Source organism: Salvelinus fontinalis, chromosome 35, assembly GCF_029448725.1.
Source record: "Salvelinus fontinalis isolate EN_2023a chromosome 35, ASM2944872v1, whole genome shotgun sequence".
Lineage (NCBI taxonomy): Eukaryota > Metazoa > Chordata > Actinopteri > Salmoniformes > Salmonidae > Salvelinus > Salvelinus fontinalis.
In genome coordinates this window covers 31849065-31876770 of record NC_074699.1, presented here as the reverse complement: position 1 = coordinate 31876770, position 27706 = coordinate 31849065, and the positions used below count along the sequence as shown (strand labels likewise).

The following is a 27706-nucleotide window of genomic DNA, read 5'->3' as shown; positions in this document are numbered from 1 at the left end:
TAGATGAAGGGGAGAAGACAGGTTGAAGAAGATTTTTAAGCCTTGGGGCAATTGAGATATGGATTGTGTATGTGTGCCATTCAGAGGGTGAATGGGCAAGACAAAATATTTAAGTGCCTTTGAATGGGGTATGGAAGTAGCTGCCAGTTACACTGGTTTGAGTGTATCAAGAACTGCAACGCTGATGGGTTTTTCACACTCAACAGTTTCACGTGTGTATCAAAAATGGTCCACCACGATTCATTTCAATTTTAAAAGCTTCTATGAAAATGTATATAAATCAGAATTAAACAACAGTTGGACTGATACTATAGCCTTCTTAGACTCAACAACTCTGAACCAAGACAAAAAATAATCACTAAAAACAGAGATAACCCAAGAATAAATATTAGATACTGTTAAAACATTCACATGGAGAAAAACACCAGGAATGGATGGCTTTCCCATAGAATTCTATTCAACATTTGGTGACAAAGTAGCCCCACTATTTACACAACTGACAAAACACGTTACTCAAACCAGTACTTCCTAGTTCCATGTATCAAACAGTTGTTTCAGTTATATTAAAACCAGGAAAATTTGGAGAGTCCTCTGCTGATTATTGACCCATAAGTTTAATAAATTATGACAAAATATTAAAACTTATAAACAATAGAATGGCAAAAGTCTTATCAGACTTGATGCATATCAATCAAACAGGGTTTATTCAAAATAGACACAAGCAAATACGAGAACATGTTTCAGTTTAATACAATACTCAAAAAAACTAAATATAGATTTATCAGTAATGGTTGTTGATGACAAAAATACTTTAAATGGTCATGAATGGCCTTTTCGATTAAAAACTTTGGAAGCTTTCAACTTTCCAGCTGTAATAATACATTTAATAAAAATGCTGTACAATTGTCCTGAAGTAAAAATACACACAAATAATACAATATCTGATGAAATTGGGGCGGCAGCGTGGCCTAGTGGTTAGAGCATTGGACCAGTAACCAAAAGGTTGCAAGATCAAATCCCCAGGCTGATAAGGTACAAATCTGTCGTTCTGCCCCTGAACAAGGCACTGTTCCTAGGCCGTCATTGAAAATAAGAATTTGTTCTTTTAACTGACTTGCCTAGTTAAGTAAAGGTAAAAAAAAATAATAATAATTGCTTTAGAAAGGGGCATAAGACAGGGATGTCCCCTCTCCCCCACCTGTTTGCACTGGCAATTGAACCGCTTGCAGAAATAATTAGACAGGTCCCAAACATAACAGGTGTCAGTATTGGTAAACATGAATATAAACTAATCTTATTGGGAGATGACCTCTTGATATACAGGTGCAGTCAGAAGTTTACATACACTTAGGTTGGAGTCATTAAAACTCGTTTTTCAACCACTTCACAAATTTCTTGTTAACAAACTATAGTTTTGGCCAGTCGGTTAGAACATCTACTTTGTGCATGACACAAGTCATTTTTCCAACAATTGTTTACAGACAGATTATTTCACTTATAATTCACTGTATCACAATTACAGTGGGTCAGAAGTTTACATACACTAAGTTGACTGTGCCTTTAAACAGCTTGGAAAATTACAGAAAATAATGTCATGGCTTTAGAAGCTTCTGATAGGCTAATTGACATCGTTTGAGTCAATTGGAGGTGTACCTGTGGATGTTTTTCATGGCCTACCTTCAAACTCAGTGCCTCTTTGCTTGACATCATGGGACAATTAAAAGAAATCAGCCAAGACCTCAGAAAAAAAATTGTAGACCTCCACAAGTCTGGTTCATCCTTGGGTGCAATTTCCAAACGCCTGAAAGTACCACGTTCATCTGTACAAACAATATTATGCAAGTATAAACACCATGGGACCACACAGCCGTCATACCGCTCAGGAAGGAGACGCGTTCTGTCTCCTAGAGATAAACGTACTTTGGTGTGAAAAGTGCAAATCAATCCCAGAACAACAGCAAAGGACCTTGTGAAGATACTGGAGGAAACAGGTAGAAAAGTATCTATATCCACAGTAAAATGAGTCCTATATTGACATAACCTGAAAGGCCGCTCAGCAAAGAAAAAGCCACTGCTCCAAAACCGGCATAAAAAAGCCAGACTACGGTTTACAACTGCACATGGGGACAAAGATCATACTTTTTGGAGAAATGTCCTCTGGTCTGATGAAACAAAAATAGAACTGTTTGGCCATAATGACCATCGTTATGTTTGGAGGATAAAGGGGGAGGCTTGCAAGCCGAAAAACACCATCCCAACTATGAAGCACTGGGGTGGCAGCATCATGTTGTGGGGGTGCTTTGCTGCAGGAGGGACTGGTGCACTTCACAAAATAGATGGCATCATGAGGCAGGAAAATGATGTGGATATATTGAAGCAACATCTCAAGACATCAGTCAGGACGTTAAAGCTTGGTCGCAAATGGGTCTTCCAAATGGACAATGACCCCAGCATACTTCCAAAGTTGTGGCAAAATGGCTTAAGGACAACAAAGTCAAGGTATTGGAGTGGCCATAACAAAGCCCTGACCTCAATCCAATAGAACATTTGTGGGCAGAACTGAAAATCCGTGTGCGAGCAAGGAGGCCTACAAACCTGACTCGGTTACACCAGCTCTGTCAGGAGGAATGGGCCAAAATTCACCCAACTTATTGCGGGAAGCTTGTGGAAGACTACCCGAAACGTTTGGCCCAAGTTATTAAACAATTTAAAGGCAATGCTACCAAATACTAATTGAGTGTATGTAAACTTCTGACCCACTGGGAATGTGATGAAAGAAATAAAAGCTGAAATAAATCATTCTCTCTACTATTATTCTGGCATTTCACATTCTTAAAATAAAGTGGTGATCCTAACTGACATAAGACAGGGAATTTTTACTAGGATTAAATGTCAGGAATTGTGAAAAACTGAGTTTAAATGTATTTGGCTAAGGTGTATATAAACTTCCGACTTCAACTGTACCTGACCAATATTGAAAACTCAATGCCCCCTTTGCTAAAATTATTTACAGAATATTCGAAAATCTCAGGAAATAATATTAACATAGGAAAAAACTAAATAATGGAAATGGAACATAAAAAAAAAATACTCACGATATACAGCAGTACTTTAAGTGGACCACAAAAAATATAAAATACTTAGGATACTTAATAAGTGACAACAAACTTCAAATATATACAGATAACTTTATTCCATTACTCAACAATATGAAAGCAGATCTAATTCAATTCAATTGTCTTCCCATAAATCTTACAGGTAGAATAAACCTCTTTAGAATGGCATGGCTGACAAAGTTTTTGTATTTATTTTCAGTAATACCAATACACTACCAACCAAAGAGAGTCTTAAAAAAAAGTGTACTCAGTCATAACAGACTTTATATGGGAAAATAAAATGCATAGAAAAAAAGGAAAGTTTTACATCTTCCTAAATCTGAGGTCGGTTTTAACCTTCCAGACTCGGTAAAGAGGAAAAATGGGTACATACTGAAGAAGCGCATGATCATCCCCAGAATCTTTTCACGTGTCTATTTTCAAAGGATAAAGCTAAGAACACTATCACAACATGGAAGAAAATTAAACCAATATCACTTTTTAAAAACACAACCCTATGGAACAATCCTTGGAGAGCTTTTCAGAATTCCCAGATAAGTTGGTCAACATGGAAAATGTAAGGCATTGAAACCGGAATTGACTTGGTAACAGGAAATACATGTATTTCCATGACAGAATAAAAAATCCATGCAACTTAAAAGTGAGATATCACAAAATGTATATTTGAAAACTTTTGGGCATCAGAGCAACCTTGAGGGAATCTTATTTGAGTCAGATAAAGGATATTCATTAAATCGGGAAGATATACAAAACCTAGAGAGCATATCCAACTGACAATCTCTTAGAAAAAATAAATAAACTATTGAAACCAAGACTTTAAAAAATGATGTTGGCACAAAATGGAAGGAAAGTTGTAGCATAACTAATGAAATTACAGCTAACAAAAATGTACGCCTAATCCAGTTTAAAATGATGTATAGAATTTATTATACAAGAGACAAAATTCACAAATTCTACATTACAATGACAGAATCATGTCTTTAGTGTAAAACGAATAATGACTCAATAATCCATGCTTTGTGGATGGAGCTAGAAAGTTGGCTGTCAGAAGTATTACAATGTAAACTTAATTTTTATCTGTCTGTCTGCATATTTCAAGACATGGCATAGTGAGATACCCAATGGGTGGGACAATTATCTTCTCATCACTCATCTTGAAAAAATAGATACAGAAAACTTGGAAATCAATCAATCCGCCATCATTAACACAATGGAAAAATGTAATGATTTATTATTTAAATATTGAAAGTGCGTGGGCTACAGAGGGGGGGAAATGGTGCAGTGTCAGGCCATGTTGAAAGTGATTCGGGCACTGGAGATGGGGGTGTGTGCTAGTGGGTCTGGCCAGGTGGGATGTAGTTAATGTTTGTATGATGTTGTCATTTATGTGTATGTTTTGTATTGTTTATAAAATCTTACAAAAAAAGAATGGTTCACCACCCAAAGGACATCCAGCCATTTGTGGGAAGCATTGGAGTCAACATGGGCCAGCATCCCTGTAGAATGCTTTCGAAACCTTGTAGTCCATGCCCCGACGAATTGAGGCTGTTCTGAGGGAAAAAGGGGATGCAAATCAATATTAGGAATGCGTTCCTAATGTTTTGTACACTCAGTTTATATGCTAAAAATAGCCTGCCCTACAGCAGAGAGCTGATTTCATCTGACTAATATTAAAACTTTATTCTACACAGGAATGGTTCAGTGGTTTCAACAGATACCACAGGACTGAATGTTGGCGGAGAGGGTTAACTTGTTGTACCCAATCCTCAGTATTGTGATCACACAGCCTTAGTATGTATCATTTCGAAACTAAGAAAAGCAGTTGTGGTGGAGGTAAGGTCACATGTCCAGGGTAAGTTTTGAGGATTTGAGCCATGTCGTGGTCTGGCCTCACCTGTACGGAAAGGGGTGGAGTCTGTACGGGGTGAGGACTGTTTGGGGAAGCTGGGGGTGGCATGGTCTCTGGGTCAGAGAAGGACTTCTCACTGAGGGGAACAGAACACTAATTGTTACTACTGTGTCCATGCCAGTCTGGGGTGGCACGGCGAAGGCACTCTGTCTTTGACCAACCCTCCATCTCTGGGTCTTTCCCTAACACATACACAAATAACATTTTACTTGTCACATGTTATCACTGAATACAACAGGTGTAGACTGAATAGTGAAATTCTTATTGACGCTCCCTTCCCAACGATGCAGAGGAAAAAAATATATAACACGAGGAAAAAAATACACAAGAATGGAGTTACACTACATAACCAGAAGTAAGTGGACACCTAATCGTCGAACATCTAATTTCAAAATCATGGGCATTAGTATGGAGTTGGTCCCCCCTTTGCTGCTATAACAGCCTCCACTCTTCTGGGAAGGCTAGATGCTAGAACAATGCTACGGAGACTTGCTTCCATTCAGCCACAAGATCATTAGTGAGGTCGGGCACTGATGTTGGGCGATTAGCCCTGGCTCGCAGTCTGGGCTCCAATTCATCCCAAAGGTGTTCGATGGGGTTGAGGACAGGGCTCTGTGCAGGCCAGTCAAGCTCTTCCACACCGATCTCGACAAACCATTTCTGTATGGACCTCGCTTTGTGCACAGGCATGCTGAAACAGGAAAGGGCCTTCCCCAAACTGTTGCCACAAAGTTGGAAACACAGACTCGCTAGAATGTCATTGTATGCTGTAGTGCAGTGGTTCCCAAACTTTTTATAGTCCCAAACATTCAACCTCCTGCTGCGTACCCCCTCTAGCAGCAGGGTCAGCGCACTCTCAAATGTTGTTTTTTGCCATCAATGTAAGCCTGCCACACACACACTATACGATACACTTATTAAACATAAGAATGAGTGTGAGTTTTTGTCACAACCCAGCTGGTGGGAAGTGACAAAGAGCTCTTATAGGACCAGGGCACAAATAATAATATAATAATATTCAATAATTTTGCTCTTTGTTTAACCATCTTACATATAAAACCTTATTTGTTCATCTAAAATTGTGAATAACTCACCACAGGTTAATGAGAAGGGTCTGTTTGAAAGGATGCACATAACTCTGCAATGTTGGGTTGTATTGGAGGGAGTCTCAGTCTTAAATCATTTCCCACACACAGTCTGTGTCTGTATTTAGTTTTCATGCTAGTGAGGGCCGAGAATCCACTCTCACATAGGTACGTGGTTGCAAATGGCATTAGTGTCTTAACAGCACAATTTGCCAAGGCAGGATACTCTGAGCGCAGCCCAATCCAGAAATCTGGCAGTGGCTTCTGATTAAATTCAATTTTCACAGAACCGTGTGTTGCAATTTCGATGAGTCTCTCTTGTTCAGATAACGGTAAGTGGACTGGAGGCAGGGCATGAAAGGGATACCGAATCCAGTTGTTTATGTCATCCGTTTCGGGAAAGTACCTGCGTAATTGCATACCCAACTCACTCAGGTGCTTCGCTATATCACATTTGACATAGTCCGTAAGCTTGAGTTCATTTGCATACAAAAAATCATACAATGATGGAAAGACCTGTGTGTTGTCTTTGTTAATGCAGACTTAGAAGAGCTCCAACTTCTTAATCATAGACTCAATTTTCCCGCACATTGAATATAGTTGCGGAGAGTCTCTGTAATCTTAGATTCAGATCATTCAGGCGAGAAAAAACATCACCCAGATAGGCCAGTCGTGTGAGAAACTCATCATCATGCAAGCAGTCAGACAAGTGAAAATTATGGTCAGTAAAGAAAATTTTAAGCTCGTCTCTCAATTAAAAAAGTGTCAATACTTAGCCCCTTGATAACCAGCGCACTTCTGTATGTTGTAAAAGCGTTACATGGTCGCTACCCATATCATTGCATAGTGCAGAAAATACACGAGAGTTCAGGGGCCTTGCTTTAACCAAGTTAACCATTTTCACTGTAGTGTCCAAAACGTCTTTCAAGCTGTTAGGCATTCCCTTGGCAGCAAGAGCCTCTCGGTGTATGCTGCAGTATACCCAAGTGGCGTCAGGAGCAATTGCTTGCATGTGCGTTACCAATCCACTATGTCTCCCTGTCATGGCTTTTACGCCATCAGTACAGATACCAACACATCTTGACCACCAAAGTCCATTTGATGTCACAAAACTGTCCAGTACTTAAAAAATATCCTCTCCTGTTGTCCTGGTTTCCAGAAGAGGATGTCTTCATTAATTGATCCCCCCCCCCATAAACGTAACGGACATATACCAGGAGCTGTGCCAGGCCCGCGTCTGTTGGACACTACGTCAACGGACACTACGTCTGTTGACTCATTCAGCTGTAATGCATAGAATTCACTTGCTTGTATGCAAAGCAGTAATTGTTTCAAAACATCTCCTGCCATGTCACTGATGCGTCGTGAAACAGTGTTGTTTGATGAAGGCATTGTCTGTATAGTTTTTTTGGCCTTTTCCCCCAGCATTGTCCCAGCCATATCCGCGGCAGCAGGAAGAATTAAGTCCTCCACAATAGTATGGGGCTTGCCTGTCATAGCCACTCGGTAGCTCACCATAAAAGACTCTTCTTGCCCCTTCTTATTAATGGTATCTTTTGCTTTTATACTTGCCTTACTACTCGAAAGTCGTCTTAATTCTCACTCAAAACACTCCTGTGGCTTTTTTTTCAAATTGGCATGTGTTGTTTCTAAAAGTCTGAAGGTTTCATCGAGTTGTGAGATAGTACTTTTGCACATATAACACACTGTGGCTGAGGAAAGGCACTACTCTCAATATAAGTGAACCCCAAATCAATGTAGTTCTCATCATATTTGCGCCTCTTCGATTGTCCAACGTCCCTGTCTGTTGTTCGGTGCTTTCCCAGGTAAGGGGGCAGTACTGTATCTCTTCAGCTGCATCAGATTCACAATTGTCAGTGTCCATGCTAGCTGGGCTAACAACAAATGTAGAATTACTGATGCTAGCATTGGATGTGCTCGTGGAAGCAGAACAACTTGTTTCGTCGACAGGTGCAGGTGTAGCACTTCTGGTAGTAGCAGTACTACCAGTAGAGCTGGTATGTGTCTATGGACGCGGGCCTTACCTTTTTTAACCATTTATCAATTTTCTTGCAAACGGAATGAGAAGCAGCTACGTTTGGCTACATACGGACCATTAGTGAAATTCCCGCGACAGAGTAACAGTTAATGTGATTGGATGTAAATTATTTGACGAGGCTACCTGTATTTGACATTGTGTTGTTATTTTGCTGAACACCAGATGGTTTAATTACATTTTTGGCAGTGAAACGAGGCTACTCAGGCGAGAGAAAAAAACTCACCCAACTGTATAGCCCCGTTGGAAAATAGAAATGGACTGTTTGAAAATGTGAAGAATTATTATTCTTTTTTAAATATTTGTATGATTTAAAAAAAACGTGAATCACATTTTTATTTGGCGTACCCCCGACGGCATGAGAGGACTGCGTACCCCAGTTTGGGAATACCTGCTGTAATGTTAAGATTTTTCTTCACTGGAACTAGTGTGCCTAGTCCGAGCCATAGTAACAACCCCAGACCATTATTCCTCCTCCACCAAACTTTACAGTTAGCACTAAGCATTGGGGCAGCTAGTGTTCTCCTGGTATCCGCCAAACCCATATTCTTCTGTTAGACTGCCAGATGGTGAAGCGTGATTCATCACTCCAAAGAATGCGTTTCCACTGCTCCATAGTCCAACGGCAGCGAGCTTTACACCACTCCAGCCGATGCTTGGCATTGCGCATGGAGATCTTAGGCTTGTGTGCTGTTGCTCGGCCATGGAAACCTATTTCATGAAGCTCCAGACAAACAGTTATTGTGCTGATGTTGCTTCCAGAGGCAGTTTGGAACTCAGTAGTGAGTGTTGCAACAGAGAACAGACGATTTTTATGCGCTTCAGCACTCGGCGGTCCTGTTCTGTGAGCTTGTGTGGTCTACCACTTCGTGGCTGAGCCTTTGCTGTTCCTAGACGTTTCCACTTCACAATAACAGCACTTACAGTTGACCGGGGCAGCTCTAGCAGGGCAGAAATTTGACAAACTGATTTGTTGGAAAGGTGGCATCCTATGACAGTGCCACATTGAAAGTCACTTTGCTCTTCAGTAAGACCATTCTACTGCCAATGTTTGTCGATAGAGATTTCATGGCTGTGTGCTTGATTTTATACACCTGCCAGCAACAGATGTGGCTGAAATAGCCGAATCCACTCATTTGAAGGGGTGTCCACATACTTTAATATAGGTTCCATGTGGCTCAGTTGGTAGAACAGGTCACTTGCAACGCCAGGGTTGGGATTCGATTCCCACGAGGGACCAGTACGAAAAAAATGCATAAGAGTGTCTGCTAAATGACTAAAACCTCAAATGTAAAAATATATACAGGAAGTACCAGTACCAGATCAATGTGCAGGGGTATGAGGTATTTGAGGTAGTGATAAAATAATTTATAAGGTTTAAGATAAATTATTAAATAATAGTACTTGGAAACTTAACCATTAGGGATTAGAGGTTATGTAGCATAGACAAGGAGTAATTAAAAATATTAAAGATATGTCCAACTAGGTTGGACTGGGGAAGAGAGGAATGTGTGTGTATGCCTAAGAAAACACCTAGAAACAATTAAACTATGGTTGGACCGACCCGGCTATAACTCTTGAGAAAGTACGATAGGAGAGGGAGTACCCCTCCAGGTTTACTTTATCTGGGGGGGGACTGGAACTGTCAGCTAGGTAGTGAGAATTCTGGAGAAGAAGCTAGCTCTCCTAATGTTAGTGTGCATGTGTGTGCGTAGGTTAGAAGAATGTTATAAAAGGAATATCTTTGTATATAAACGGCAGAGCTCTCGTGAATAAACTTTGATTTGACTAATGGTGAGCTGGGAATTCTGTCTGTTTCATTTAAACCAGAACTTTACACACTCTGGGTTGCAGACCAATTAGAATAATTGAAAATTATAGACATTGATAATACAATTCTATATCAGGTAGATATAGAAAGTCTACACTCCCATTCAACATTTTCATCTCGCCTGGAATTAAAATGGTATTTTTCCCCCCATTGATTTACACATCCTGCCCCACAACTATGAAGTGAAAAAAATATTCTGGATTTTTTAAATTAAATTGAATTGAAAAAAATTGAATTGAAAAGCTTGGTTGGTTAATAGGATAGCAATCCTGAATTACCTCAGGTGTAACCAATCACCTTCAAAATCACACACTAAGTTTATTGGCCTCTATCTGTGTTAAATTGTAGTGATTCACATAATTTCAGGATAAATTCAGCAGTTCAAATCAAATTGTATTTATCACATACAAAGAATACAACAGGTGTAGACCTTACAGTGAAATGCTTACTTACAAGCCCTTAACCAACAAATAAAAATAAAAGTAACAAATAATTAAAGAGCAACAGTAAAATAACAATAGCGAGGCTATATACAGGGGGTACCGCTACTGAGTCAATGTGCGGGGGCACCGGTTACTTTAGGTAATTGAGGTAATATGTACATGTAGGTAGAGTTATTAAAGTGACTATGCATAAATAATAACAGAGAGTAACAGCAGCGTAAAAGGGGAGGGGGGAGTGGCAATGCAAACAGTCTGCGTAGCCATTTGATTAGATGTTCAGGAGTCTTATGGCTTGGGGGTAGAAGCTGTTTAGAAGCCTCTTGGACCTAGACTTGGCACTCTGGTTCCGCTTGCCGTGTGGTAGCAGAAAGAACAGTCTATGACTAGGTTGGCTGGATTCTTTGACAATTTCTAGGGCCTTCCTCTGACACCGCCTGGTGTAGAGGTCCTGGATGGCAGAAAGTTTGGCCCAAGTGATGTACTGGGCCGTACACACTACCCTCTGTAGTGCCTTGCGGTCGGAGGCCGAACAGTTACCATACCAAGCAGTGATGCAACCCATCAGGATGCTCTCGATGGTGAGGATCTGAGGACCCATGCCAAATCTTTTCAAGTCTCCTGAGGAGGAATAGGTTTTGTCGTGCCCTCTTCACGATTGTCTTGTTGTGCTTGGACCATGTTAGTTTGTTGGTGATGTGGACACCAAGGAACTTGAAGCTCTCAACCTGCTCCACTACAGCCCCGGCGATGAGAATGGGGGCATGCTACCGGGGCCAAACTACCTGCCCTCCAGGACACCTACACCACCCGATGTCACAGGAAGGCCAAAAAGATCATCAAGGACAACAACCCCCCGAGCCACTGCCTGGTCACCCCGCCATCATCCAGAAGGCGAGGTCAGTACAGGTGCATCAAAGCTGGGACCAAGAGACTGAAAAACAGCTTCTATCTCAAGGCCATCAGACTGTTAAACAGCCATCACTAACATTGAGTGGCTGCTGCCAACATACTGACTCAAATCTCTAGCCACTTTAATAATTACAAATTGGATGTAATAAATGTATCACTAGTCACTTTAAACAATGCCACTTTATATCATGTTTACATACCCTACATTACTCATCTCATATGTATATGCTGTACTCTATACCATCTACTGCATCTTGCCTATGCCGTTCAGCCATCGCTCATCCATATATTTATGTACATATTCTTATTCATTCCTTGTTGTTGTGAAATTGTTAGATTACTTGTTAGATATTACTGCATGGTCGGAACTAGAAGCACAAGCATTTCACTACACTCACATCTGCTAACCATGTGTTTGTAACCAATCAAATTTGATTCATTTGCTCAGTCCTCCTTCAGTCCACAATCATCTCCTTTGTCCTGATCACGTTGAGGGAGAGATTGTTGTCCTGGCACCACACCTGTAGGTTAACTCTGTTGGGTAGTGAATTGCAAAGCAAACACTCAACCATGAGCTCCAGGGCACTTTCAAAAGAACTCTGGGACAAAGTTGTGGAAAGGCACAGATCAGGGGATGGGTATGAAAATATTTTAAATGCCTTGAATATCCCTTGAAGCATAGACAAGACGATTATTAAGAAGTGGAAGGTGTATGGCACCATCAAGACAGTGCCTGAATCAGGCTGTCCCTCCAAACTTGATGACTGGTCAAGTATGAGACTAATCAGAGAGGCTACCAACAGTCCAATGGCAACTTTTAAAGAGCTACAGGCTTTTATAGCCAAGACTGGTCAAAGTGTGCATGTGACAACAATATCCCAAGCACTCCACAAATCTGGCATGTATGGTAGGGTGGCAAGAAGGAAGCCATTACTCAAGAAAGCCCACCTTGAATCCATTTGAAGTATATAATAAAACACTTGGGAGATTCTGTAACCGTGTGGCCAAAATTTTTGTGGTCTGACAAAACTAAAATTAAACTATTTGGCCTAAATGTAAAGCGTTACGTTTGGCGCAAACCCAACACATCAGCCAAAGTACACTATCCCTAATGTGAAGCATGGTGGTGGCAGCATCATGTTATGGGGATGTTTTTTATCGTCAGGGACTGATCAGGATAGAAGGTAAAATTAACAGAGCAATGTACAGAAAAGGTTTGATCAATGAAGACATCCACTACAACCATCCTCTACAACCATTCATGCAACAACAAAAAATATAATTATAATATAGGTGTACTGTCTGTAATAAAATGTAAGAAATTAAATGAAACAAATGAAATCAATGATAATAAAACATAACGCTTAGCACACATTAATTTGCATCAAGCCTGTCTTGAGCGTTTGGCCATAAATTGCCATCCACATCACAGTGAATGTCCTCATTGTTCATGCACCACCGGAAAAAGCTTTTGGCATGGCGAATCCAAGCTTGACATTTGGTCTGCATTGATGTCGTAACATGCCTCATCCATGGCCAGGAGGGTGTCACGCTCATGGGGATGTGATAAAGGAATTTATATGTTTAAAGTAATGACTAAAGAATTCCACCCTGAAACATATAACACTATAAATCTAATAATGTATGTGTGTGTGTAAGAGAAGAAAAAAGAGGCTGGTAGACTACATATGATAACTCTGAAAAAGCTGACAACAGGAGGGCCTGTTTATCACTTCCAAGGCCTCTCTAATTTAGGGAGGAGAGAACAGTGAGAAAGTGCCAAGGCTGGTAGAAAAGTGATAAACCTGTGTGTGTGTGTGTGTGTGGGGGGGGGGGGGGGGGTTAGAGGGGGTTATAAAGACTGTTCAAATTTTGGTTGACTTTAGAGCTCTCATGAAAAAACTACAACAAACCTTTTGCAGAATGCCTAATTCTTATTAATTGGTCAAAGCTATAGTGATTGTTATCATCATTGGGATTGAAAATTCTCGTGACAGGATGTCATCGTTCTCCTCAATGGCCTGCTTTATTTCAGACAGTCGTATGTCATTCCTGGCCCTCACCATTTCCACTACTTCCCACTCCTGCTGGTCGGTCAGCACACGGCCACCACCATTTGGTCTTCTGTCAAGTCTGACTGTAGAACAGAGTATACTGTCAATAGATCATACTGTAAGAATACTGTAACATTTTATGTGAATTTACTTGCATTACAATGTAATTTACTGTAAATGTATTGGCAAAGCATTGTGCATATCCTGCAGACTTACCGGTTTTCTTGGCGAAATGTTCTCATTATCAAATTGACAGTTGATCTTTTTAGATTGGGGTGAACTAATTTGGCAGCCTCTGCCATGGTAAGGCCTCTGTTTGCCACATGGTCAATGATGATGGCCCGAGCTTCATTAGACACAACAGTTCCCTGACGGAGCCCATGCCCAGGTCTTAGACCTCTTAATGTTTTAAAAAACAGCCTATTTGAGGATATGTTTTGAGTTTTGTACTAAGAGTTGTGAAATTTTACCACATACTTGCAAAAATAGTACCAAAGCGATTAAAAAACAGCGTTTCCCAAACAGCTCTAAAGCACTGACACAACCAAGTGTGAAAAAAGTTCAAGGGGGTGTAGACTTTCTATAGGCACTGTACATGAAGGCAGGGTAAAGTGACTAGACATCAGCATAGATAATAATAAGGTATTAGAGGTAGATATGTACATGAAGGCAGGGTAAAGTGACTAGACATCAGCATAGATAATAAGGTATTAGAGGTAGATATGTACATGAAGGCAGGGTAAAGTGACTAGACATCAGCATAGATAATAATAAGGTATTAGAGGTAGATATGTACATGAAGGCAGGGTAAAGTGACTAGACATCAGCATAGAAAATAATAAGGTATTAGAGGTAGATATGTACATGAAGGCAGGGTAAAGTGACTAGACATCAGCATAGATAATAATAAGGTATTCGAGGTAGATGTGTACATGAAGGCAGGGTAAAGTGACTAGACATCAGCATAGATAATAAGAAGGTATTATAGGTAGATATGTACATGAAGCCAGGGTAAAGTGACTAGACATCAGCATAGATAATAATAAGGTATTAGAGGTAGATATGTACATGAAGGCAGGGTAAAGTGACTAGACATCAGCATAGATAATAAGAACATAAACAACATAGTAGCAGCAGCATATGATGTGTAGAAGTGTATGCGTGTGTGTGTGCGCGCGTATGTAAATGTGTGAGGGTTTTGTGTGAGAGTGTCAGTGTAGTGTGCGTGTGTATATAGTGTGTATATATAGTCTTGTGAGTGTGCATAGAGTCAGGGTCAGTGTGGATAGTTAATTAGTGGTTACCTGGACTATGTAGTAGTCTTATGGCTATTTAGCAGTATTATGGCATGATAGAAGCTGTTGCAGAGCCTGTTGGTCCAAGAGCTGATGCTCCAGTACCATCCACTTTCAAGCACAAGCTCTATCTATCTCTCGCACACACACATGTATGTACGTGTCGACACACACACACGCACACACAAACACACATTAGTTTTGTTATGATTTGTTACAATAATACTTCGGTTTGTAGCCAGCCTTATACAATTGTTGTAAGGTTGTTTCAGCCTCAATTACAGGATGCTGCTTTGGCTTCATAGTAGTATTTATTAGCATATATTTTTGGGCAAACAATGAAAGTGTACATTTTAATATTAATAAAGCAGATATATACACTATGATACAACATAATTTATACCACTAAACATTTAACAAAGATCTTAAAAATTCCCTAAAAATAAATGTATATTTATAGCTTCTGATAAATTGACAAGCAAATTTCCATAGCAGATTTATGGTAGATTTTAGGAAGACCCCATATTATGGCTTTGGGCTGTAATGATCCTTCATTTTACTAGCTGGAACGAGGCATTCATTTTCTATGGCAAAGCTGCTGTTATTTAAAGCTTTATCACATGCAGGTATACAGTAGCTGGATCAGTTTAAATTAGGGCGGAGAGCATCTTATGTTCATTCATATGTCCATTCAACCCTCAACACCAATCAGATCCTCCATCTAACCAGTGGACTGCATTTAACATGACGTAATCATGGTACCATGTAATAACATATTGATAAACATATTAATAATAATTGATTAAATGTAATGTTATGTGCAGGACTTTTTCCTGATCATGTGACCTAACCAGGTCCTTGTTATAGGTCTTAGGCAGATGATTACGGAAAAAAAACTGCTAGTCCTACAATTCTTTATCTATTGACCCGTTGGGTTTAGAGGTGAGTTGAGGCGAGGTTATAGGACAGGTGAAGCCTCATGGTAGTATGTGGCTGTAAGGTCAAGGTGTTGAGGTGTGGAGGTGTTTGGACTAAGGCTTCAGTGAGCATCAGAGCTCCTGATCAGACTGCACTAAGGTCAGTTCAGTGGTGAAGGTGGCGAGGGACATGGGAGGTAGTGCAGTGGTGAGAGAGTCAGTTAGCAAATGCCCCCAAAATACCCCTATGCACTTGGGACCTGTAAGTACTAAATAGTTACAGGCAATAGGGTGACAATTCCACCTAGTCTATCAGAGGGCAGGGTGGAGCTATTCCCATATTGCTTAGGACTAGGGTTTGGAGAATGTCTTGGTCAAGAGAAACCCCTGGCCCTATCTTACACCCATCCGATCCTTTCAGATCTAAGTGCCTAGGGGTGATTTTGGGACTGGGCCATTGTCTCACTCTCCAGGCAGGCCTGAGCTGGAGGTTGGTGGGATCACGGAGACTCGAGGCCCCTTGGCTCATCTGTTGCCCCCAGAGCCGTTGTAGGCATTGTAGGGTAGAGGGTAGACACTGGAGGCCTGGTTCATCCAGCCCTGGTCCCCTCCTCTCCTCTGGTTCTCCTGCTGCTGCTGCTCTATGTACTGGTTCAGCAGCGCTCCCACCTGCTCCTGGTCCTTAAAAGGACTGGGGCGGAAACTGTCCCGCAGCCACGCCCGGTACTGGAGAGAAGACAGACAGACAGAAAATACCATGTTCGATGGTTCAGCTCAATTAGTGTTCTATGGTCCTCCAAGGGTGGGATGTCAGAGCAGAGTGTTCTGGTGTCAGAGAAGAGTGTTCTGGTGTCAGAGAAGAGTGTTCTGGTGTCAGAGAAGAGTGTTCTGGTGTCAGAGCAGTGTTCTGGTGTCAGAGAAGAGTGTTCTGGTATCAGAGCAGTGTTCTGGTGTCAGAGAAGAGTGTTCTGGTGTCAGAGCAGAGTGTTCTGGTATCTGAGCAGTGTTCTGGTGTCAGAGAAGAGTGTTCTGGTGTCAGAGCAGAGTGTTCTGGTATCAGAGCAGTGTTCTGGTGTCAGAGAAGAGTGTTCTGGTGTCAGAGAAGAGTGTTCTGGTATCAGAGCAGTGTTCTGGTGTCAGAGAAGAGTGTTCTGGTATCAGAGCAGTGTTCTGGTGTCAGAGAAGAGTGTTCTGGTGTCAGAGCAGAGTGTTCTGGTATCAGAGCAGTGTTCTGGTGTCAGAGAAGAGTGTTCTGGTGTCAGAGAAGAGTGTTCTGGTGTCAGAGCAGAGTGTTCTGGTATCAGAGCAGTGTTCTGGTGTCAGAGAAGAGTGTTCTGGTGTCAGAGAAGAGTGTTCTGGTGTCAGAGAAGAGTGTTCTGGTGTCAGAGAAGAGTGTTCTGGTGTTAGAGAAGTGTGTTCTGGTGTCAGAGAAGTGTGTTCTGGTGTCAGAGAAGTGTGTTCTGGTATCAGAGCAGAGTGGGCTGGTATCAGAGCAGAGTGTGCTGGTATCAGAGCAGAGTGGTCTGGTATCAGAGCAGAGTGGTCTGGTATCAGAGAAGAGTGGTCTGGTATCAGAGAAGAGTGGGCTGGTGTCTGAGAAGAGTGGGATGGTGTCAGAGCAGAGTGGGCTGGTGTCAGAGCAGAGTGGGCTGGTGTCAGAGCAGAGTGGGCTGGTGTCAGAGAAGAGTGTGCTGGTGTCTGAGCAGTGTTCTGGTATCAGAGCAGAGTGTGCTGGTGTCTGAGAAGAGTGGGCTGGTATCAGAGAAGAGTGTTCTGGTGTCAGAGAAGAGTGTTCTGGTGTCAGAGAAGAGTGTTCTGGTGTCAGAGAAGAGTGTTCTGGTGTTAGAGAAGTGTGTTCTGGTGTCAGAGAAGTGTGTTCTGGTGTCAGAGAAGTGTGTTCTGGTATCAGAGCAGAGTGTGCTGGTATCAGAGCAGAGTGGTCTGGTATCAGAGAAGAGTGTGCTGGTGTCTGAGAAGAGTGGGCTGGTGTCAGAGCAGAGTGGTCTGGTATCAGAGAAGAGTGGTCTGGTGTCAGAGCAGAGTGGGCTGGTGTCAGAGCAGAGTGGGCTGGTGTCAGAGAAGAGTGTGCTGGTGTCTGAGAAGAGTGGGCTGGTGTCAGAGCAGAGTGGGCTGGTGTCAGAGCAGAGTGGGCTGGTGTCAGAGAAGAGTGTGCTGGTGTCTGAGCAGTGTTCTGGTATCAGAGCAGAGTGTGCTGGTATCAGAGCAGAGTGGGCTGGTATCAGAGCAGAGTGGGCTGGTGTCAGAGCAGAGTGTGCTGGTATCAGAGCAGAGTGTGCTGGTATCAGAGCAGAGTGTGCTGGTATCAGAGCAGAGTGGGCTGGTGTCAGAGCAGAGTGTGCTGGTGTCTGAGAAGAGTGGGCTGGTATCAGAGCAGAGTGTGCTGGTATCAGAGCAGAGTGGGCTGGTGTCAGAGCAGAGTGTGCTGGTGTCTGAGAAGAGTGGTCTGGTATCAGAGCAGAGTGTGCTGGTATCAGAGCAGAGTGTGCTTGTGTCAGAGCAGAGTGTGCTTGTGTCTGAGCAGAGTGTGCTTGTGTCAGAGCAGAGTGTTCTGGTATCAAAGGAGATTTTTGTATTGTGGTGTAGTTTACCACACTTTCTCTTGTTTCTTTCCCTTCCCAGTAGATGGTGATAGATGTAGATAGAGGCAGCTACAATCTAAGCAATCTATCTCTAGATCAATCTCTGTGTGTGGTTGGCAAACGGACGGCAGACATTCCTGAAAACGAGGGACTTTCCTCGGCAGCTCAGAGAGCCATAAGAGGTCCAACAGCTATGCCCCCAACACACTCACTCTGGCTTTACCAACATTGCTTCTGGGCTTGATCCCAACTTGAATTCTGTGCACGTAAATCATGCTTTGATGTCATTGCATGTGTAACTTGTGAAAATTGAAGTTACACATGCTGATCTCAAGATGAGATGTGACCTTCTATGAGGAGTGTAAGTATCATATCCTTACACAGACAATGTCCTCTATAATGGCCCAGTGTCTGTGTTTTCTGGGTTTAACGGTACACAGGGATTAGTCCTGGTTAGAGGGCCTCGAGGAGGCAGCAGGGGTTGGGTGGGAAACCCCTGGCAGAAGTCCCAGGTCTTTAGCCCAGCGGTCAGTGGGCCCACATAGGGACCAGTGAGAGCTGAGGAAGGGGTGGGGAAAGCTAGCTCTGAATCAGAGCTTTACCAGGAACCTGCCTCCACTTCTGTCACTTCTCCTCTGACATTCCTGCTCACACAGTAGCTACAGGGCTCTCAAGCAAAAACAGATCTAGGACCAGCTTAGATTGTAATGACTGTACAAGTGATGTCTCCCAATTCCATTGAAGCTTGTAGAAAAGTACACTTTACAAAAAAGGACTTAGGAAAATCTCAATTGGTTCAGAACAGAGCAGCACGGCTGGCCCTTGGATGTACACAGAGAACTAATATTAATCATATGCATGTCAAAAAGCAACTTATGGATCAGCGGGGACTGTGAAGCAGCACAAACATAGGCACAGACACATGCATACACCTACACACAATAGCATACGCACTATACACAAACATACACATGGATTTTGTTCGGTATATACGTGGTAGTGGTGGAGTAGGGGCCTGATGACACACAGTCTGTGAATGTATTGTAATGTTTTTGCTTCAGTTGTCACATACCTTTTGGCACCTGTGTGTTCACTAATCAAGGTTATGCAGCTTAGATGTGTTCCACACCGCTGGGCTTCTGGTAGACAGGTGTTGAACAGCTCATCATGGGCTTCTGGTAGACAGGTGTTGAACAGCTCATCATGGGCTTCTGGTAGACAGGTGTTGAACAGCTCATCATGGGCTTCTGGTAGACAGGAGTTGAACATCACATCATGGGCTTCTGGTAGACAGGTGTTGAACATCACATCATGGGCTTCTGGTAGACAGGTGTTGAACAGCTCATCATGGGCTTCTGGTAGACAGGAGTTGAACATCACATCATGGGCTTCTGGTAGACAGGTGTTGAACATCACATCATGGGCTTCTGGTAGACAGGTGTTGAACAGCTCATCATGGGCTTCTGGTAGACAGGTGTTGAACATCACATCATGGGCTTCTGGTAGACAGGTGTTGAACAGCTCATCATGGGCTTCTGGTAGACAGGTGTTGAACATCACATCATGGGCTTCTAGTAGACAGGTGTTGAACATCACATCATGGGCTTCTGGTAGACAGGTGTTGAACATCACATCATGGGCTTCTGGTAGACAGGTGTTGAACATCACATCATGGGCTTCTGGTAGACAGGTGTTGAACAGCTCATCATGGGCTTCTGGTAGACAGGTGTTGAACATCACATCATGGGCTTCTGGTAGACAGGTGTTCAACATCACATCATGGGCTTCTGGTAGACAGGTGTTCAACATCACATCATGGGCTTCTAGTAGACAGGTGTTGAACAGCTCATCATGGGCTTCTGGTAGACAGGTGTTGAACATCACATCATGGGCTTCTGGTAGACAGGTGTTGAACAGCTCATCATGGGCTTCTGGTAGACAGGTGTTGAACAGCTCATCATGGGCTTCTGGTAGACAGGAGTTGAACATCACATCATGGGCTTCTGGTAGACAGGAGTTGAACAGCTCATCATGGGCTTCTGGTATACAGGTGTTGAACATCACATCATGGGCTTCTGGTAGACAGGTGTTGAACATCACATCATGGGCTTCTGGTAGACAGGTGTTGAACAGCTCATCATGGGCTTCTGGTAGACAGGTGTTGAACATCACATCATGGGCTTCTGGTAGACAGGTGTTGAACATCACATCATGGGCTTCTGGTAGACAGGTGTTGAACAGCTCGTCATGGGCTTCTGGTAGACAGGTGTTAGACATCACATCATGGGCTTCTGGTAGACAGGTGTTGAACATCACATCATGGGCTTCTGGTAGACAGGTGTTGAACATCACATCATGGGCTTCTGGTAGACAGGTGTTGAACATCACATCATGGGCTTCTGGTAGACAGGTGTTGAACATCACATCATGGGCTTCTGGTATACAGGTGTTGAACAGCTCATCATGGGCTTCTGGTAGACAGGTGTTAGACATCACATCATGGGCTTCTGGTAGACAGGTGTTGAACATCACATCATGGGATTCTGGTAGACAGGAGTTGAACAGCTCATCATGGGCTTCTGGTAGACAGGAGTTGAACAGCTCATCATGGGCTTCTGGTAGACAGGTGTTGAACATCACATCATGGGCTTCTAGTAGACAGGTGTTGAACAGCTCATCATGGGCTTCTGGTAGACAGGTGTTGAACAGCTCATCATGGGCTTCTGGTAGACAGGTGTTGGATGGAGTGGTGGGTGGCTACTAGTATCAGTGCATAGCCACCAATGTGATAGTCCAATACACTACTGTAATAAATTATAGGTAAAAAAACTAGTGGTACATTATTTACGTTAGATGGGTAATCATGATGTACAGTATAATTTTATGTTATATCAAAATAGTGTTACAGACTCCCTATCATAAATGCAGGAGTTCCAGATGAACCAAGACAGTTCCCATGTCTGGTAAAAGAGAAGAGTTGTGCTCAGGTGTGTCGCATGTTTCTTCCCACACAACCGTCAGGTGTCACAGCGACTCCCACACATTACCACCATCCATAACCAGCCATACAACATTCTCAAACCTCTTTAAAATAACATGCACTGTGTTACAAAAATACACACCAAGGAAGGTACAATGAACAGTTAGACTACACATGATAAGGACAGACAAAAGACTTGAGTCCCAAACCCAGCTTTGAGTCAGACTCTCCACCATTCCTTTACCAGTTTTCACTTCCGGATCATCAATTCTTGAGAAAAGGATTACTCAAAATTTGAACAAATTATGTCAATTTCAGTTTTGTTTGCTTGAAAACAACTCTCTGCTTTGAATCCATTCAAAGTAAGTCAAAGTCAAAACTGAGAAACAAGGACCTGGACACAACCCCTAAGACACTATCACACTTACTGAACCTTACCTTACACTCAACAAAACACCCACGTAATAATGCATTTATAATCATTTTTAACAACAGACATGCCTTAGTTGTATCAGTGTTTTTGGCAAAGTGTTGTGAAATGAAAGAAAGATAAAAGTGATCAACCCTATAAACAATACAACATATATACAATGCAACACTAGATACAACTATTGGTATGACAATAGCAAATTCTCTCTAAGACACAGTCATGGGAAAAGCATGAAGAAAGGAATCCCATTTCCCCTTTGATCCTCAAAATCACTGTCAACTCAACCAAACAATAAGAAAATAACAAATGTTTTTTTCTTCAGTGAAGACATGTTGCAAGCCTCTGACAGTAATTACAGTCACGTGATGGTTAGTACCAGGCTAATGCAATTTCAGCAAGCCCCTCCAGTTCCCCTTCTGTATACGACACACACGTACTGAGTACCACTGGCTGGGTGCATGTCATCAGCTAGAGAGACAAAGCCTCTCTCAGCAACCTCCATACACAGCTCTCTTTGCAGCATGTTCTAGAAACGTGTGTGTGTGTGTGTGTGTGTGTGTGTGTGTGTGCGTGTGCATGTCACATATCATTTCACAGGTTTGAAGTCTGATGTGTGTGGAAATAGCTGCCCCACAACAGGAAAGCCATTTTCTCACCCCACTACATCTTGTGTGAATAACATGCAGATGGGTATAAATAAACTGACAACACAGATACTCACTTTGAAACCAGCAAACACTTTAGTGTAGGTCTAGTGACATGAGAGTGAAGGAGGGTGAAGTCACGGTTAATATACACGATGGTGGTACTTCTAATTAAATAACTTATGTATTTCTGGTGAACCAGACAAAAGTCACAGAGTAGCAGTTTACACAGGATCTAATAGTCTTCTGTTGGCCTCAATACATTGAGGGTTCATAACCCACCTCAGGCATAACAGCAATTCCAGACAAGCCATCAGCCATCACAGAGATCATCTCCCAGTATGATGAGTTTAGGAAGATCCCTGGTAGGCCATATAAAGTTGAGACAGGAAACCAGGAAGGATGGGCTCCAGGTTTACTGTCAGAGACCCACCTCCATCCACAGAAGTGAAAGTAAACCAAAAGTATGAACCTGACAGGGCAGGCGTGGCCTTGTAAAAACAGCTGCATCATTAACTGATAGCAGCTGAATGATGACATATTCCTGTGACTCTGTACTATGAGTGGGAGTAAGCTAACAGTTTGGCTTCCGAGTGGGTGTTAGAGAAAAGGTGGGCCTTAACCGGCATTCTTCTTACTCACTGAAATTGTTTACTGTTGATATGCCTGAACTATGCAAGTCTAAATATTACGCCTGAGCTGTGTTACAGGGTGTTTTTCTGCCCACATTGAATTGCGGGAAGCTGTAGAATAATAACAACAATTTGGGGGTTGCTTATATTTGTCCTGTTATTTGTTACATATCCCAACTCCCCCTGAGACACCCGCAGGGAGTGGGGTCACGTCCAGGGTCACCATTGTACAGCACCCCTGGAGCATTAAGGGTTAAGTGCCTTGCTCAAGGGCACAGCGAGTATATTTTTGTGGTTAGGGGACATCATTATGTTATCTATACAGGGTGTGTGTATGTATATTGTGTGTTTCAATGTGTGTGTAACTACCTCTGTGACTTGGTTCATCTGGTACTCCTGTAGTTGATGTTGGAAGCCATAATTCGGGCCTACAAAGGAACGCACAGCCTTGACAGCCGACAGACACTCCTCCCAGCTGTAGGTGGTGACGGTCATCAGGTAGGCCACCACCATGGTAGTACTACGGGACACACCAGCCAGGCTGCATTATGGGACAGGGACATGGAGAGCATAGTCATGAGGGGTCAGGTACGGTCAACAGAAAGTTAGTGGTTTATGGTTAGGTGGTGTACGTACCAGTGCACCAGACAGGCCCCTCCATTTAGACGACATTCGTGGATGAACCTGATGCTCTCTTTGAAATGCTGTGACCTGCAAAGACAAAAACACATGGCCTTATAGGTACAAGTACAGAACAAACAGTGTAGTGTAAAAAGTGTATCACTGATCATATCAGGATGTGGATTGTCATGTCATAGGTGAGACTAGGGCTGTTAAGATGACCATATTACCGTCCCACTGGTGGTCATGAGTCATGACCATTTAGTCACAGTAATTAGGCTTCTCCAAGCTCTGATGCTGCCAATGGTCATTAGTAGCCTACCTAACTTGCTAACTGCTTGGTACTCAGCACTCTATTGTCCCTCTAATCACTCTGACATCAATGCAAATGTAATTGAAAATCTAAATCAAACACTTCATGAGAGCCCATGAGCTCATGTTGTGCAACATTTCTATAGGCTATGCAATTGCATGAGAAAACAGAGTGATGGCCTCTATTAGAAAGAGGAGGATCCCATCAGCTTTCTATAGGCTAGGTATACTATAGTTATTTCTCAACTTTCCTAATACTAAGCAAATTGATTATATTTACAACAGGAGTATAGCCTACCTGGCTGGCATGAAAATAAACCACGGGGAAAAGCATCCTCCATTCGCTATTTAAGTGCATAGATTACATGTATTTTTCCCCCTGCCCCTGTTTGGAGACAGGGGTATGATAAATCAAAATTTCCCACATATTTTATTTAGTATATGTAAAGACAATATTAAATCAAGAATAGTCTGATGGGTGACAATATTATCCTATCACTTGTGAATGATGCCCAGATTAAGGCAAGAAACAGTTCATGCCGTTTTGGGGGGACTTTTTCAAATCATAGTCGCACACCTCATCTAGCCTAGCCCATAGGCCTATATGTTTGATACGGTTTGTATCACAACTGAAGTGGCCAAATAACTTCTACAACAGGTGCAGAGCCTAACTGGCATACATACGCAGCGCGTGCGTTTCAAGTTTCGGGAAAATCATTTTCACCATAAAAATTAACTTCTATAATAAAAGCATTACATTCATAATCACATTTGCGGTCACTTTTGAGAATGGTGTTTTCCTGCTAATGGAAGATTTGCATTTTTAGCCTACTACGATGTGCACATTGCTGTGCTTATAATGTGAAGAAATATCCTAATAGTTTATCAACATTTTATGCTAAATTTTCTGGAGAAGGGAATTATAATTATTATATTCAGCCCAAGGGCACAATGGCCACTGGCTGCAAAATACATTGATTTTTGGCATTACAGCCACACAAAGGGGATGCCACCGCAAAATTCTATGCATTGTCAAGTGCTTGTCAAAATGGGAATGAGAGACTGGTGAAGTGTGTACAGCTTGAGCAAAAAACAAAGCAGAGCTTATGCCTTTCATGCAACTTTCTTCAAATCATCATTAGAGTCGCATCATGCAGCCTTAGAATGTATTAAATATCAGAACAGATAGCCCAATGTTTGTATCACAATCAAAGTTACATAAATAACTCGAAATTAAGTATTTAGGAAATGTTTGGATAAAATATCCTTTCTATTTTATTCAGCTATGTTGAATTGTATTCTTCATGCTATAAAAGAATGTAAAATAATGCCACAGAATTCTAAGCAAATCTTGTCTGCTAAATGAACTAGTGTAGCCCACAGCCATATGGCATAGCCAGATCAGGGCCTAACATTAGGACAACTCAGAGTAGGCTATTCTGTTCTTCTGAAGTAGACTTCATTTTCTTCATATCATGTTTCTTTTTACCTGTCTAAAATACATAACGGATTTATTGTGATGATGTAGGCAATATTACATGGATTTATTCGACTTTTTAAAATGTAGATATTCCAAAGGTCTGCATCAGTGTGGAAGCCCGGGGACGCTAAAATGTGTTTATGTTAATTACCGGTCAATTACTTGACAATCCCCAGCTGACAAAATGTCATGACCGTCACAGCCCTAGGTGAGACCAGATCTATAACTATATAAATAGATTTCAGGTCACATTTTATGGGAAATGAGAAAGAACAGGAAGAAGTGAAACTAAGGTGTAAAAGTCATCTGGACCCCATCTCTGCACAGCACAAGTTCCTTCAATCCGTTTCATCTTATTCATGATGTCCAGATAGATACCTGACCTGTCTTATACCCAAGTAACCATGTATCTGTGTCCAATCATCACATCACTGGGAAGTCCCAGGGCATATTTTATAGTTTAGTAATTTAGCAGATGCTCTTATCTAGAACGACTTACATTCATGCATTCATCTTAAGATAGCTACTGTAGGTGAGACAACAACACATCACAATTGTATCAAGTACATTTTCCCTGAACAAAGTATTTATCAGCAAAGTCAGTGCTAGTGGGAAAAGACGCATAAGGATGTTATGGAGGGGGAAGGGATGGGTAGCTTACTCTGGAGATGGTGGTGGAAGTGATCTGTCCTATACAGTTGTCTTGTTTAGTAGCACTCTCCACTGGACAACCAGGAGAACCTAGAAGTATTTTCTATTCAACTTCCACTGTCATCCTAGATAGTCATAATATCTCTCATACAGCCCATCGTTTTGTCAATTCAAGCACCTTTGTAGGACTGTGAGGTAATGAGAGTATAGGGGACTCCTATACTGCTTCCCCTCACAGACTTCATAACCACTATCATTCCATCTTTAGAGATCATCTGTTCATGTAGATCAATACAGCATATACCCCAACTAACATTCTCCTTCCCTATACTGTGACTTGATCTGTTTTTTGCTGTTGGTGTATGGCTACCACTCCAAACACTATTGGGAAATAGTAGTGAAGCGTTGCACAATAGGAGAGTCATATGGTGGGGAGCATTGTCCTATAACAGTAAAGGCTGCTTGGTTACCCAACCAACTCAACAGCCAGGGGCTAAAATAGATGGATTGCACGTTCCCTCCTCACTTGGAGCCAAACTCTTGCTGAAAGATGTCTCCTCAGCACTTTTATAATTATTTCTGGTCCAGCAGTTTCCGGCTATCTTGTTAAATGTGCAGAAATGTATTAGGTGGCGACTATTTTGTGTTTTGACAGGCTGAACTCCAAATGAAAACAAAAAGAATTAGGATCTTACACTGAGTAGACAAAACATTAAGAACACCTGCTCTTTCCATGACAGACTGACAAGGTGAATCCAGGTGAAAGCTATGATCCCTTATTGATGTCACTTGATTGAATCCAATTCAATCAGTGTAGATGAAGGGGCGGAGACAGGCTAAAGAAAAATTCTTAAACCTTGAGACACGGATTGTGTGTGTGTGCCATTCAGAGGGTGAATGGGCAAGACAAAATAGTGCCTTTGAAAGGGGTATGGTAGTAGGTGCCAGGTGCACCGGTTCGTGTCAAGAACTGCAATGGGGGGGTTGGTATACTCAGTGTATATTTAAGCAATAAGGCCCGAGGAGGTGTGGTATATAGCCGATATACCACGGCTAAGGGCTGTTCTTATGCACGACACATCGCAGAGTGCCTGGACACAGCCCTTAGCCGTGGTATATTGGCCATATATCACTAACCCCCGAGGTGCCTTATTGCTATTATAAACTGGTTACCAACGTAATTAGAGCAGTAAAAATACATGTTTTGTCATACACGTGGTATATGGTCTGATATACCACGGCTGTCAGCCAATCAGCATTCAGGGCTCGAACCACCCATATTAAAATCACAAATGAAGGACAGTGGCAAACTGTATGGTTGTATCCAAACAAAGACTCTGTGGTGCTTATCTGGTAACTGAAGATATAGGACATGTCCACCTGATTCTAATTATAATTCTTGGTTCTTGAGTGTTTAATGCGGACCTGACCCCCAACATGAAGTGGGGGTCAGGTCCGCATCCTACCACAATCATTTGACACACACAGACTCATCAGGAGCTCAAAGATATTTATTTATTTCACCTTTATTTAACCAGGTAGGCCAGTTGAAAACAAGTTCTCATTTACAACTGCGACCTGGCCAAGATAAAGCAAAGCAGTGCGACAAAAACAACACAGAGTTACACATAAAGTCCTAGCCCCTAGCCATGTCAGTCCCTGGCCTGGTCTCTAAAAGCGGGGAACAGGGGGACGTGATGAAACCAGCGGGACGACCGTTAGCCCTGTTTTCCCAGCCTAG

At 42.2% G+C, this 27706-nt stretch overlaps 1 protein-coding gene across 3 annotated transcripts in view; it reads right to left on the bottom strand.

Moving 5' to 3' along the window:
- Nucleotides 1–27706, bottom strand: part of LOC129834732 (interferon regulatory factor 8-like) — a 46027-nt gene that overhangs the window by 7630 nt on the left and 10691 nt on the right. For all 3 annotated transcript variants that reach the window (XM_055899969.1, XM_055899971.1, XM_055899970.1), the window contains exons 5-6: nucleotides 23538–23612; nucleotides 23271–23442 (exon numbers count right to left, since the gene is read on the bottom strand). In XM_055899969.1, coding sequence (XP_055755944.1) covers nucleotides 23271–23442; nucleotides 23538–23612 — 247 coding nt within the window. The remainder of the gene's footprint in view (nucleotides 1–23270; nucleotides 23443–23537; nucleotides 23613–27706) is intronic.